This window comes from Abramis brama (assembly GCF_963993115.1).
Source record: "Abramis brama genome assembly, chromosome: 3".
Taxonomy (NCBI): domain Eukaryota; kingdom Metazoa; phylum Chordata; class Actinopteri; order Cypriniformes; family Leuciscidae; genus Abramis; species Abramis brama.
Window position 1 is genome coordinate 11,036,346 of NC_139965.1, and position 14,915 is coordinate 11,051,260.

At 38.2% G+C, this 14,915-nt stretch overlaps 2 protein-coding genes across 2 annotated transcripts in view; both read right to left on the minus strand.

Moving 5' to 3' along the window:
* The window catches only part of LOC311080143 (obscurin-like), a 395,902-nt gene that overhangs the window by 349,809 nt on the left and 31,178 nt on the right, over positions 1-14,915 (minus strand). The gene's annotated exons all lie outside the window — the stretch shown is intronic.
* Positions 750-9,504, minus strand: LOC311080160 (Fc receptor-like protein 5). Its single transcript, XM_084109948.1, has 5 exons — positions 9,166-9,504; positions 8,814-9,077; positions 5,885-6,130; positions 5,679-5,792; positions 750-4,297 (listed from the first exon to the last, which is right to left on the minus strand). Exons 1-5 carry the CDS (start codon positions 9,455-9,457, stop codon positions 4,290-4,292), a joined length of 924 nt encoding a protein of 307 aa, XP_083966074.1. The 5' UTR covers positions 9,458-9,504; the 3' UTR covers positions 750-4,289.

Here is a 14,915-nt window from a genome sequence, read left to right on the forward strand (position 1 = left end):
AAATAAACAATGGACAAATGGAGTCTTTAAACGCCTCAGATGTAAAGTTATTCGCTGTCAAAGTGACGCCAAAATGAATGGGAGTCAATGGGATGCTAACAGCAGGTGAAGGCTTGTTAGCCAATGGCGGCTCCCGGGGGTGGTACGGAAATCGAGCACTCGATTACCCCCCTGGTTGTTTGTCTCCGGGCCTCTAGAGGTCACCTGTGTTCCCCTCTGCTTTAGTTCTTCCTTGTTAGCGTTATCCAGGTCACTTGTGCCTTGTTTCCCCTAGAGTATTTAAGATGTGTTTTTCCCCTTGTTCCTCACTCGGTTTTTGAGTCCTGGCTATGTGTCTCCTTGCTGTGACTCTTGAGTCCTTTCAAGTCATCTAAGCTATCCTGATTTATTTAATGGTGTTTTTCTCCCCTCGTGGAGTTATTTTATTTCTCTCCTGTTATCTTTTATTTTGGATTATCTGTTTTTAATACCTCTTTGTGAGAAGAACTTTTGTTGGATTTTTTGGACTTGCAAAGTATCTTTTTTTTTATAAATCTACTTTGCCTGGAGTTTTGCCTTGAGTGAATAATATTACCTCCTCTGTGGCTAAGTGGTAGAACATTCACTATCCACACCTGAGACCCGAGTTCGAGCCCAGCTTGTGACACAAAGAAAATGTATGTGAAGAAAACACAAAGAAAATGTTTGTATGTCTGTAATTAAGACTATGTTAGGCTCTGTTGGAAAGTGAGCAGTCACAAGACGTCCAGTCAGATACGAATATCTCTTTAATGGATGGTATTGCAGACACATTTAGTGGTTCTGAAAAAAATAAAAAAAAATAAAAAATATATATAATATAAAACAGATCTGAAAAAAAAAAAAAGCAATTGTACAGGGAGAATATAGATCCTACATACTCATGTTACATAGAAATGTTAATTATATGATCACGGGTAGACATTGAACCATATATTACATGTATTTGCTTCAGCTAAACACAGAGATGCAATGGACTACTTGCTGAGCTTCATGACGCAATTCTGTTTTGAAATAGTAAAACTAGTAGAAATAGTACAAAGATTTAAAAATTTGGACGTTTTCAGAAATAGAATAGATAATCTGATTACAGTGTAAAGAATTGTCCAAACTCAATGCAACATGAAGTTTTAATCGAACATAATCCGATCTGAGAAAGCAGCAGCTGGTAAACATGCGTGATTATTTCACCACAGGGTGTCTGTGCTCCTCTAAATTGCGCCCCCGATGCTGAAGTGTGAGACCTGATGAATATGACCCTTTATTTATTGAATTAAATATTTGATCCTGTGAAATTTTTTCATTGTCAATCATTTAACCATATGTAGCTAATTTACATATTTCGATGCCCACAATTCTTGATTAATATTCAAAGTTGCTGACTGTTATTCTGTGTGCAATGCTTTTTAAGATGAATTATTTAACAGTTAGATGTATTTAAGGCATGTAGGCCCATAGACGTCTCTATATAATATCTATGTGTAGGCCTACCATGCATTCATTCATTGAACTATTTTAAAAGACTGGAATAAGAGCACCAGCGCACACAAGCAATATTTTTTTATCAGTCAAATTCATTGTAAAATCAACAGGTAGGCCTATGTAATATGATCAGTAAGAGAAAAACACAGTTAATGAGAAGACGAGCACTGGACTGCTGCAGGTTAGTGGGGAAATATTTTCACAATGCACAATTGGAAAGAAAATATGTATAGGAAAAAAATTAGCAGGTTCAAGTTAATTCATGTTAACTCAGAGAACATGATTCACTGTTTTAATCACCTGACAGCCATAAAACGTAGTAGCCTAATAATCTGCGGTCTCTTGAACACTGTTACTGGAAACTCCTGAGTTGTGCAAGTAGAATGAGTAGTCCATAAGCAAATGTGTGCAGCACAACATAAAAAGAATTAAAAAAAATTACATATTTTAACATCAGATAGTAATATTTGATATACAACTCTTATGAGGTATAACTGAACATGAACTTGTATATGTCAAGCGTGCCGCACAAGCCCTGAAAAGTGAAGCCAAAGCGTCTCGATCGCCCCCCGGTGACTGGCCTAGTAGCCTATAGGTCATAAACCCGACTCCCCATGTTATTTAACGGGACGTGAGACCAACTAAACAATTAAATTACACTTCACGTCATGATTGACAGCTGTGATTGACAGGTTCTCTAAGCAAAGTAGTTACTGAAGCACCAACAGACTTTTTTTCAGGATCTTCGGAGGACTGAGGAGATTGGAGCTTTAAATTTAATATCTAAACTTAAAATTAATTTTAAAAAAGTGCAGGAGCGTGTGCTTGCGAATGATTCTGCGAGAGTGAGGCGGGGCCTTGATTTCGCGGCTTTACTTCCTGCTCACTACTGCGCAGACTCAGGTCCCAAGATGTCAGCGCCATATCGGGACACTGGTGGCATCACTTCTCACCAAAGGAAGAGAGCTAAGGGGCGTCATCCATCTTTTTTTTTACAGTCTATGGTATATGTACATACATTGTCAAATCGATCAACAATCGATTGTCAAATCGATCAAATAACAAATAACACACCAACACAAGAAGCATAACTCCATGAAAGTTTCTCTGAGTATGTGCTTTATGGCAAGACGTTTTGACTCTTATTTATTCCCAGGATATGAATTCTAGATATCAGGAATTAGATTTCTACTTGTAACAATGGCATTTTTTTTCTATCAGGAATTGCATTTTCACTAGTAAAAATGTTAATTATTGATATCAACAATGATGTTATCACTAGCAGAAATACAAATTCTTGATATCAAGAATTGAATTTCAACTAGTAAAAAATAGTATCCTTGAAATCTGTAATTGTATGTTCACTAGTTAAATGTCACCATAGGCTGCCATTCAAATTGAATTTGTTGATATCAATAATTTATTACTTACTAGTTGAAATTCCAATTTGACATATCAGAAATAAAATCTGCACTGTGCTTAGGGACTGGAGCAGACAATGGACTGGGCTCAGGGGCTGGAGCGGATGCGTGTGTGGCCCAAACACTCAAAGGGCGAACTCTGGAATTTTACTCAATGGAATGGACTGGGGAATTTCACTCACTGGAACGGACTGGGGAATGAATTTCTCTCACTGGAACGGATTTAGGAATTTAACTCACTGGTACAGATTCTGGAATTTCTCACAATGGAATGGACTCTGGAATTTCTCTCACTGGAACAGACTCAGGAATTTCACTCACTGGAACAGATTCTGGAATTTCTCACAATGGAATGGACTCTGGAATTTCTCTCACTGGAACAGACTCAGGAATTTCACTCACTGGAACAGATTCGGGAATTTCTCACAATGGAACTATAATGGAAAATTTAGATTTTCATTGATTTTCAGTAGACATTGCAAAGGAATGTCATATGTTTTTATCATCTATAGTCTGGGTGGGAACGGGGAACTTTTCTGGGGTCTACTAGCCATAGATCAAGTCTAGTGGCCATGGGCCTTTTATCTGTGGAATGTGGAACGGAGCTCTAGGGAAGAAGACCTTTGAAGTGGGTATGATAAAACAGTATAAAGGCTGCCCGGCTCCTTGTGTCTGTGTCTCATTCACTCCACAGCGTAACTTCTGTGTGATTGACTGGGCCTATTCTTGCAAGAATAAATACATTTTAAAAGACTGTTAGACTCAGAGTGTCTCTTACGCAGTGATGATGATTTAATATAATTTTTGCCACAACAGAACGGACTCAGGAATTTCACTCACTGGAACGGACTCTGCTCAGGGGCTGGGAATGCAGAGGACCGTCTCTTCTTCCTCAGCCTCCTCCTTTGGGCTGGGGTCAAAATGATTCTGGAACTGAGTGCTGAGATTTGAGCGGACACTGGAGCGGATTCTGGAGCAATGGATGAGATGGTCCCGATGTTCAGGGATGTGGAGGGTTTGGTCGCAAGTTCGTGGTGAGCTGGATTTGAGATGGAACTGGATGAGGTTTTGTATTGTCCTTTTCGACTTTTTGACCACCACAAAATCAAAACCATTTAGCCAGAGGACGAAATTAATGGATTCGACTAAGGGTAAATGACAATGACCAGGAAACAGGAACTTAATAACCTCCTCATCCAGTCCCATCCGAAAGCAGGCATTGAGCGTATTATTGCTCCAACTCACCAAATTCCCAAAACTCCTCCACACACTGCTCGAGAGAACGTCCGTTTTGATGGATGGTGAAGAGATGATCCTCAGCCCTCTTTATTATTGAGTTTTTGTTGTGGTCTTGCATTCTGTCACAGATTAGGTGGCTGTGAAGAAGCGCACAACGAAGGAGATATTCAAACTGACTTTTAATCTAATATTAAACACAACACACAGGAGATGCAGTCCGTAACTTTGTTTTGTTTTGTGTTCAAAATGTACAAAATTTATATGATAGGCGAGTACATCATGAATCCATTTTCCGAAACGTGTTTTTTCTTATCCTGAATCAATACGGTACATCTATAATAAGTATTTATGTTTGGACTATTTTATACTGGTTCGGGTCATACCACTGCGGAGTAGCCCAGTACCTGCGTGACTCGTCATAGACATAAACAGTGAAAAGTAGCTCTGGCTACAACGTTCTTCCGTAAGACGCATGCAGTTATGTTTATTAACCACTAGAGCGCCAAAAGTTACGAACTGCAGCTTTAAACAATACAAAATGAGAAAACAGACTCTGACAGTCTGTTGAATGTAATGCTGGGTACACACCAAAAGATAATCGGGCTGATTTTGGGCCGATCCCCCCCCCCACCCCCTTCCGACAATCCTAGCTATGTCCTGATTATCTTGATGGTTCTACAGATTATCTTATCATATTTTCCCTTGGTGTGAGGTGTGTGTGAGGTGTGTGTGAGGTGTGTCTTCCGAACCTGCTCGGAAGAACGTCGGAGCCACCCCGATCGCGAATCGTAAATATTCAACATGTTGATTATTTACGATCAGAAATCCTGATGTGTGGGGGGACCCCCGAGGACAAACGCGCACATGCTCTGGAGATTATCACGTGAAACGAAACAATATCCAATCAGAAAGCGAGATGATGGAAGACAGAAGCATAACAAATGCAGTCATGGCGCAGCACAAAGTGAAATTGATGTGGACAGCAGAGATGATCAGCTTGTTGATCATTCCAACAAGTATTGTTGTTCCAACAACAAAATCATTCCAAACGCTATCATCGCATTTTCTTCCTGCATATCGTCCGCCATGCTTATTCTGAAGTCTCACAAGATTTCCTGTGTTCACAGTCGAGACTCTGGTTGAAAATCTGTTCATGTGTGGTGTGCTGTCTTTGTCACATCATGGCACACCACACACTATAGGAGCAAAACGCTTAAATCTAGGATTTTTTGTCCTCATGTTTGTGGTCTATCATATTTTGATATTTTGAAAATCTTATAAGATGTAAAAAATATTTTGGTGTGTACCCAGCATTACAGTGCTGATCTATAAAAGACACAATGATCATTGGGGTCACTTTAAGAGTTTTGTCACTCACATATTTTCTGTTTACATGCATTAACTGCTCATTTATTAATAAACATGCAGCGGCTGTCTAGGCTTCAGAAACTGTATTTTCTATTTTTTTTATGTTCATGTGGTTTATTAATTCATAACATGTGATGAACTGCTCCACACCTTTCTTGTTTTTGTGTCTCCACAACAGAACCAGTGAGATGAAGAACAACAACAAGAAAACACTCAATCCTACAGACACACCAATGACCAGAAGAGAAGATGAAGCTGTTGAGAGTAAAGAACATGACAAACACACAGATCTGTCCGTGAGTGACGTGATACTGTATGATCATATTACAATAATATCATCACTGATCATCACTGACCTCTGACTGAGATCCAGCTGTGGAGTGACTGTCCTCTCTCTGTTTTACAGTAGTAGAAACCCTCATGTGACTTTGAGACAGTAGTGATGCTCATCTCTCCTGTCGTCTGATTCTGGATCAGTGATCCGTCTTTATAGAAATCAGCGCTGAGGATCGGGGAGTTTGTAGATCGATGTAAACAGTGTAGAGTCAGAGTCTCTCCCTCAATCACAGGATCAACAGAACTCTCCAGAATCACCTCACCGTCTACAAACACAAGAAATACATCAACAGATGTAGTGACGATACAGGCTGTATTAATCAGAGCCATACTTCAATTATTAATAATGCATTATCAAATGTGATGCCTTGATAAAAAAAAGACAATTATAGTTACAAAAGATTTACATTTCAAATAATTTATGTTCTTTAAACTTTATATTCAACAAATAATTGTTTTATCTCCTTTCACAAAAATATGAAGCAGCACAACTGATTTCAACATTGATAATAATGATAAATGTTTATTGAGCATCAAATCATCATATTATAATGATTTCTGAAGGATCATGTGACACTGAAGACTGGAGTAATGATGCTGAGAATTCAGCTTTGATCAGGAATAAATTACATTTTAAAATATTGTAGCGACAATGAGTAGAAACCAACCACAGACTAATTTTCTTCCAGAAAATTAATTCAAACTCTCTACTTCCTGCCGAACAAAAGAGAAGATTTGTTCAGAACGTCTCATGATCGTCATCATTCTGGCTATTTAAAAGAGCCTCCCCCAACACCAACTAAATAATGAATGGACAATGCGAGATTTGTTGCCGAAAACGCCGACTGGTTGAGAGAATCCCACAATTAAGAGGTCCCATGATGCAAACAGATTTCAGCAGGAAATACTCATGACCTCAGGGCTGTCTCAAGCCCAAACACTATACACACCAAGAGACATACACCTATCAAAGTCCATAAAACTCACCATCCTGGCGCCAGAGAGTCTGCAAAAGACCCTTCTAATGACCAAACTAACGAAAAGCTTGTCAATATGAGGGGGTTTTTAAAAGACAGATTGGTTCAGAAATAGCCCCACAACATTCCTGAACCCCTCCTCCTTAAGACCTCTGAACGAACAAACAGAGTTTCTTTTCTCTTCACACCAGAGAACTGATTCTTACCAATAACTAGAAATCATTCAAGAACAATTTTCAATGGACAACATCATATCATCACATCATAACATCACAATCATACATCATTCTATGTATTTCTACGATATATGTGTCCATTTAATATGCCTTGATCCCATATAATTCATCCCTGGTTATAACTGTTAGATGTGTGAATGAAAGTGTGTACTGTTTCATATCAATGCTATCTTACGAACACAACTAGCAAGATGGCTTTAATTAAATCTATGTAAAATGTTTCATATTCTGATAATTAGAAATCATGCCTAAACTGTTACATCTGGTTTTTAAATAGAGAAACCCCCTCAGGGAAGACATGATTTATGACTTGGCAAACAAAGCCAGTGTCTAATTGGTCCGATCTCTTCAGGAGGGGGGACAAACTTTTGAGTTTAAAATCTTTGATTCTCTGTTCGCCAGTTCTCTCTAAGTTCCGGCAGACCAGTAACCATGTAACAAACGCGCAGACCGAGGAACCCAAATTAAGATCAGAAGAACGGGTTCAACAGCTTTATTCAAGCCATCTTACTACTCTAGTCTAAATCTTCTTTCCTTTTCTAAGTTTTCCTTTATTTTCCGTTGTGAGTCTCGGTTCTAAGTTAAGTTTTGCGACAAGATTCCGACCACGTTTCTTCTGCAAAGCCAGCTTCAAACAAAGACTTTCATTTCGCCAGCACAACACGTGGCCGCCCCATCTATCCAGGCACAAGGACCATAACCAACGAGCGAACCCCTTTGACGCTGACCAAAGGAATTCCCAAAAGGAACGCAAAAGCAAAGATGCAAGTACCTCCAGACTAAAACTGAACTGGTGTTTTGAAAGATGTAATAACCTGTCTAAGAAACGATAGAAGGGTTAAATTAATGATTGATGGTTCGTTCAGGTCATGCCTTGAGTGCATATAGAAACTCGGAATTTCCTTCCTCTTACCCTTAAACTCATTCTTCCCAAACTCATTCTTCTTTTTGTATTTCTTTCTTTCTTTCTTTCTGTAACCTGTATGAATGTGTGCGTATGCGTGTGCGTGGGTTTGTGTTAGATATTTTAGATAATTAGCTTTGTGTGTTGGTATATAATCAATAAAGTATTGTTCGTATTTGAAAAGATATTGCTTGTGTGTGTGCTTATCAAATTTATTGTCTTAAACTTCGATCTAAGTTACCGATGCTGGTCCCGTGATTATTTCTTAATTTATTGTTAGCTGGAGATTAATTCCTTCTTGGCCAGGAAGATATTATATTTCCTAGAGTTAATACTTGTTTATGCTTTCTGTTCATTGGATGAACTGATAAAATGATCATACTATTGATTCTGCTACAAGTAAATTCTGAAAATAATTAAAAATAATTAAAATATGAATTATTGATCATAATCCGTTATGAATAATAATTAAATATTCATAATCAATTATAACCAGTTATTATTGATTATTAATATTTCATATAGAGCTAATTTGCTTACATTATATTCACATTTCACAGTTATTTTAAATTATAATATTACAGAATATTAATTTTTACTGTATTTTTGATCAAATAAATGCAGCCTCAGTAAACAATTTTCCAAAACATAAATTATAGATTTTAAATATTGATATTCAATGTGCTGTAAAATATATGATATTTTCAGTTGGTTTATGAATAATCAACTGACAAACAACTGAATTCTCAATAATATTAGATTTGTAGATATACAGAATATATACAGATTTTTATTTATTATGTTTTATAGTTGTAAGAGTGATTGGACTCACCATGTACAGTGATGTTTCGAGGACGGCGTTTCTCTCCAGATTCAGACTCACACCAGTACACTCCAGTGTCAGATGTGCTGAGAGAGTCGATTACACATCGAGATCCTGTTTGTTTTGCACAAGTTTGTGTGTCTTTGTCTGTGTATCTTCTCACTGTCCATCCAGCAGAGTTACTCTGATCCTCACAGCTCAGAGAGAGAGAGTCAGATGAGAAGTGTTGACTTCTGCTGGGCTTGATGACCAGAGACACTGAAGCAGAAACTCCTGAAAAGAGGAAAATCTCCATCAAAACTGACAGCACAGAGACTGCAGTGAAACACAGATCCGGATGAGCACAAGCATAAACCCTCACCAGTGATCCACAGTGTCTGTAAGCTGCTGTTGTGTGTGTAATAGGCTGGTCGTCCTCTCTCTGCTCTGCACGTATAAACTCCTGTGTGCTGTAGAGCAGCAGGACTGAGAGTGTAAGATCCTCCAGCTCCTCTGCTGCTGTCTGACAGATGATCATGATCTCTGAACCAGCTGAACGTCCAGCCTTTAGAGGAGCCTGAAACCTCACAGGTCAGAGTCACTGATTCTCCTTCAGTCAGCCACGGCTGTGGAGACACTCGCACTGATGCCTGAGCTTCAGCTGAACAAAACATCACGAGTTACAGAGCCGTAGAGAAACTGATGGAGAAGCTGATCACAACAAACACACACTCACCTGAGACAGTCAGTGTAACAGCATCACTGATGTTTGATTTCTGTGAGTCTGATCTCTCTCCTCTACAGCTGTATTTACCACTGTGAAAATATTCAACTTTGCTGATGTTTAACTCTTGTGTTGAGCACAGACTGACAGCCTTTCTGTGTGTCTGTTTATTAGCTCCACTGGTGCAGCAGTCTTGTTCTGTACATCGATTGGAAGAGTTTCTATCCCAGTTGTTGGTTCCCTCTATTTCCCATCTGTATGTCCACTCAGTGTCTCCTCCCCACTTTATATCACATCTGAGAGTGACTGTTTCTCCTCTAAACACTCGTTCATCAGGTCGTACCGTCAGCACAGCTTTAGGAAACACTGTACAAACACAGATTATTGCATTTATAGTTTCAGAAGTTGTGTAGATATTGTCTCTGATCTGTATTTGTTGCATCACACACTACAGTCTCTCTCACCTGTAACATTTACCCACAGTGCATCACTGTATTGTGTGCAATAGACTGGTTTCCCTCTTCCAGCTCTACACCAGTACTGGCCTCCATCAGACACTGAATCAATCTTCAGGCTGTAGGAGTTTGTTTCTGTCTTCTCTGTCTCAGGGTTCAGTGTGTGTTTGTACCAGTAAGAGTCCCAGTTTCCAGTGGACGGATCCATGCGACAGGTCAAAGTCACTGTGTTTCCAGTCAGTGCAGCTCCTGCAGGATCTGATGTGAGTTCAGGCTTCGGCTTTAGATCTGCAGGAGAACAACAACAGATTCAGATCCTCAAGACTCAAATAAATGAGCATTTAAATGACTCAAATAATTGCTTCAGTCCTCTTATTGGAACAGATGTGGCTGATACAGAAGTGCATAAGAAAAGAGTTGATCTCCACATTACCCTTCACTGTCACCCCTCTTTATCACAGAGACATGAACATCACTATCCAAACTTAAATAGTTGTAATTCAAGAAGATTTGGAACATAGACCGATGACTGCTCTTGTTTTAAAGAAGACATTTGGAAGATTATTGTAGAAGTGAAAATCATGAAAGTGAAACAGAAAGTGTATGAAAATGTATAATGTAAAAAATATAATTATTTATATAAAATATACAATATATATTTTTACAAAACATGTTTTACTTTAAAACTGCAAGAAAATCAAAGCCAAGTTGTGTTCCAAAGTTTAGGTTGATATCTCAAAAAAAAAAAAATCTTTTTTTTTTTAGGCGAGTTAATGATGAAACTTTGGTGAGAGTGTAAAATAAATCTGAACTGGAAATCATAATCAGGTACAAAACGATGACAGAATCATCTGAAAAGCAAAGCTGCATTTGTATAGACCAACGCTACTTTTGCGTCATCGAAGGGTAACGCCCCTTTTTGGGGGAAGACAAACGGATTCTCCTAGCCCTGAGAACAGAACTCGCTCGCTCTAGACCTGCAAAGTTTCTTGATAGCAAATATGGCACAAACATACACTCTCTTTGCCGGCCGAGGACCATGAGCGGTATTTAAAGAAGCTACTGGATAGGGAGTTACAGAGGTGTCCCTTTGAAATGGTCGAAAACTGGATTAATGACCCCACGCAGTGGCCAAATATGGACTATTCAGACATCTACCACTATCTCGTGGAATCACCAAGTAAGTAACGTTAGCCTATTTTTTTTGTCATTAACACACTCACAGTATGACAAACTAGACGATGAGGCCATGTCAAGAGGAGTCGGTGGTTTACTTGGATCATATTTCACTTGATTTAAGCTATTGACAGTTTTGTTGTCGACTAGCTATACTAGTAAGAAACCCTCAAACACTGTAATCAGAACAATCATGTCAGATGCTAAAAACAGAGACAATGAAAAACATGCCCCATACATAGGTCCCATACATATTTTGCCGTACACTGTAAACCTTTTCACAACTTTCAAAGTCCTAGCACTTTCTAGACACAAGCAGAAACCAGCCAAGTCCACTTTAGTCCTAGCCTGCCACTATTTCAACAGTAAAATCAGTTAACAGCCAAGGTAGCGTGCCTAGTGAGAGCTATCGTTAATCACTTTCTAACTAGTAGCCTATAGCTAGTCGACAACAAAACTGTCAATAGCTTAAATCAAGTGAAATATGATCCAAGTAAACCACCGACTCCTCTTGACATGGCCTCATCGTCTAGTTTGTCATGTGAGTGTGTTAATGACAAAAAAAAATAGGCTACTTACTTGGTGATTCCACGAGATAGTGGTAGATGTCTGAATAGTCCAAAGAGAGTGTATGTTTGTGCGATTTTTGCTATCAAGAAACTTTGCAGGTCTAGAGCGAGCGAGTTCTGTTCTCAGGGGAATCCGTTTGTTTTCCCCCAAAAAGGGGCGTTATACTTCGATGACGCAAAAGTAGCGTTGGTCTATAAAGACTCACAGATTATCAAAAAGTACAAGCAAGCAGCACAAAGTAATTACATACAGAAATAAGTTTTATGTTCATTAAAAACTTTAATGTTACTGAATAGATGGAAGTGAAGTGTATATATCGTGATATGCCTATCGCAACGGCTTGCAATGGGTCATGAACAAAAGACAAAGAGAAAATCACTCACTGCTCTTGGCTGAATAACGTTTGTAGCTTTAATAAGAATCAGTATTTCATTCATACAGTGAAAACTAAGTAGTGTTTTATTTTTACATTTGATTATTCAGTTTCTGTTGTTTAATAATCCTAATGTAGGATAACCTGAAACCCTGAACCCTGTGGTTTACTCTGATGTTAAAATAACACTTCTTATAGGGTTGCCAACCGTTCCGTATAATACGGAATCGTTCCGTATTTGACACATAAAAGTCTTGTTCCGTATTGAACTGATACGGAACGCACTTTGTTCCGTATTTTTGAGAATAAATTCAGTGCAAATCCATGACAGACACATTATAGCTTCTAATATAGCCTATGTCAGACAGACTATGAACGAAGACATTTGTATGCTAAGAAAAAAAAAAAACCCTACGGTGCGGTAACAGATACTAATTTCTCCCCCTGTTTGTCTATGATCGTAGCGTTTTTAACATCTTGGAACATCATCAGAGAATCCCCTTTTAATTGGTCGTTTCAGTCATGGTGAGTCACGTATCGTAGCAACGATGACGACAAGTGACAACAGCGGGAAATGTAAAAATGATAGCCTTTATATTTCACATCTATGTGGTTTAGTCTTGTATATTGATTAGGCCTACTTTGCTATTCTATAAATATATAGGCCTAATAAGTTGTATTATAATATGCTATAATGTATGAAATATATTTATATAAATGTATCAATTAGTTTCCACAATATTCACCAGAAGTCATCATTTCAGGGGTTATTTTTCAAAATTTTCTTCCGTGGGGGCCAGGCACGGCTTTAGTTTTCGGCGCACCCAAAACTAAAAAAAAATATATAAAAAAAAAAAAAAAAAAAATCTTAATATAGGCCTATTCTAATTTTGTCAAGAATTATAAAAAATCGTCATTAAGCTCATAATTTGTACTAAAATAGTCTAAATGTTTAGTTTTAAAAAAGCTGGCTATGTCTATTTTGATGTTTCTGCGCAAGTTCAGCAGACAGTGGTTCGGGTTTGATCAGAGCTCGTGAGTGGAGAGCGCATTTCTGAATATTCCGCTCCTCTCACTCATTCTGCAGGGTCGCTCGCTCAACCCAGAATGGCCTGCTGGATCGAAAATATGTGGAGGGCTGCCTCCGACTAAATTTTTTTTTCCTAGTCGACTAGTAGTTGTTAATTTAAGCCATTTGTGGACAAATCGCCCCTTTATATTAATTGAATTACTTAAATAGGCTGGTACAGGATAATAAGCGTTATGACCGCACGCATAAAGCTTGCCACAAAGAACCGGTTAAAGTAATGATTATGAATGTGTCTAAATTAGCAAGGAGACATTTATTTGTTTAGTAATAAACTGGTGTTTTCTGTGTCGCTGCAGAGAGAAATGCACATTTCATATGGATAATCAGAGAGTAGCCTATAGCCTATTTATTTTGGTTTTAATATTTTCGTTTAAAAGTAGACATTTCAAGCTTTCTGTAATAGATAGCCTATATTTCTCAAATCTGTGAGGCACAAGCTGAGTTTCGGCACCCTCCAGTTCACGTGCAATGCAAGTTGTGCTGCTTGGCGCCTTATTACATTGCCTGCTATATTTTTGCTTCTTATTTAATAAATACGGGCAATTTGTTGATAAAACATTGATCAAAATTAAGATACAATTTATACAAAACTAAAATCTTTTAAAAAGAGTTTTCTACAAAACAAAACTTAATGAAGTCGTCAAAATCATGTTTTACCAAAAACAGCGCCGTTGGAGGGCGCCAGCGCCTCTGCCTTTCAGCGCCTCTGCCTCGCGAGTGGATGATAGCCCTGAAGACGCCTAGCAATGGTATACCTTTAGTGGTAGTATACCTTCTGTGACGAAGGACGACCTTTTTCAGGCAGATAAAACTGTCTGCTTGAGAATCAGCCAATCAGGAGCGCTGCGGCTCGCGGGAGCAGACAGTGTCAGTTTCAGTTTCGGAAACGTTTGGAAGATAGCGCTGGCGTCGAAAGACTGTGCAGTTTATATTTATATTTATATTTATATAGATAATCTAAGATAGTGTTGCTGTACTTATTTACGAGTTCCAAGTATTGTGTGCGTGCAACTACCAGTAAGTATACTGAAGTTTGTTGTTGTTTTTACCTCATAATAATGTCGTGACATGTTGCTGCTCGTTGTCGTATAATGGCGGAGCTTCGCACTGCTCGTGTGTTTAATTGAGAACGTTTTTAATTAATGGAGGTGTTGCTCTGTAAGCCTTATGTGTCTCAATTGAAATAATGTTCTTTGTTATTGCACAATGTGTAACGTTTATTTAAGGAGTAATTCTGCAGCTCATAATTATATGTTCAGCTGAATTTAGTATGTTGTATATTGTTGCAGTTAATGTGCAGCAAATTAATCTTTGAACAGGGATGTACTACTGCTTTTCTAAGTTTGTATTTGCTTAGTAATAAGCATTTATTATAACATTGCATTTAAGTCATAACAAAAATTATAATTTAATCTCTTGATTGTGTTTTATTATATACCTGCAAGACATATAACTGTTTGACATTTATATAGAGAATCTACATTTACTGATTTATGTCTGTATCTCTGTTTCAGAACCACACACATCTTTAAATCTTTATTTCAATAAAACTCGTAAACGGAACATCTTGTCTGCATTCTAATCGATGCCCCTTGGTGGTCACAACCTTTTAAAGACCAGTCAAATTATACAGTCCTTTCCCATCATCAAAACACCTTCAGTTAAGTTATACCTACCTTAAGAGTCTTCGTAGTGCGCTAAGAGACAACGTTATCGGAAATGCAGCCCAGGTATGATGCGTAAT

What these genes read in the sequence shown, in the direction of transcription:
- LOC311080160 (XM_084109948.1), bottom strand. Translation starts at nt 9,457, where the DNA reads ATGTTTTGTTCAGCTGAAGCTCAGGCATCAGTGCGAGTGTCTCCACAG. An exon ending in ACAGACACTGTGGATCACTG is followed by an intron (nt 9,078 to 9,165) that starts GTGAGGGTTTAT and finishes TCCTCTTTTCAG; the next exon opens with GAGTTTCTGCTTCAGTGTCT. An exon ending in CAGCTGGATCTCAGTCAGAG is followed by an intron (nt 5,793 to 5,884) that starts GTCAGTGATGAT and finishes CATGTTCTTTAC; the next exon opens with TCTCAACAGCTTCATCTTCT.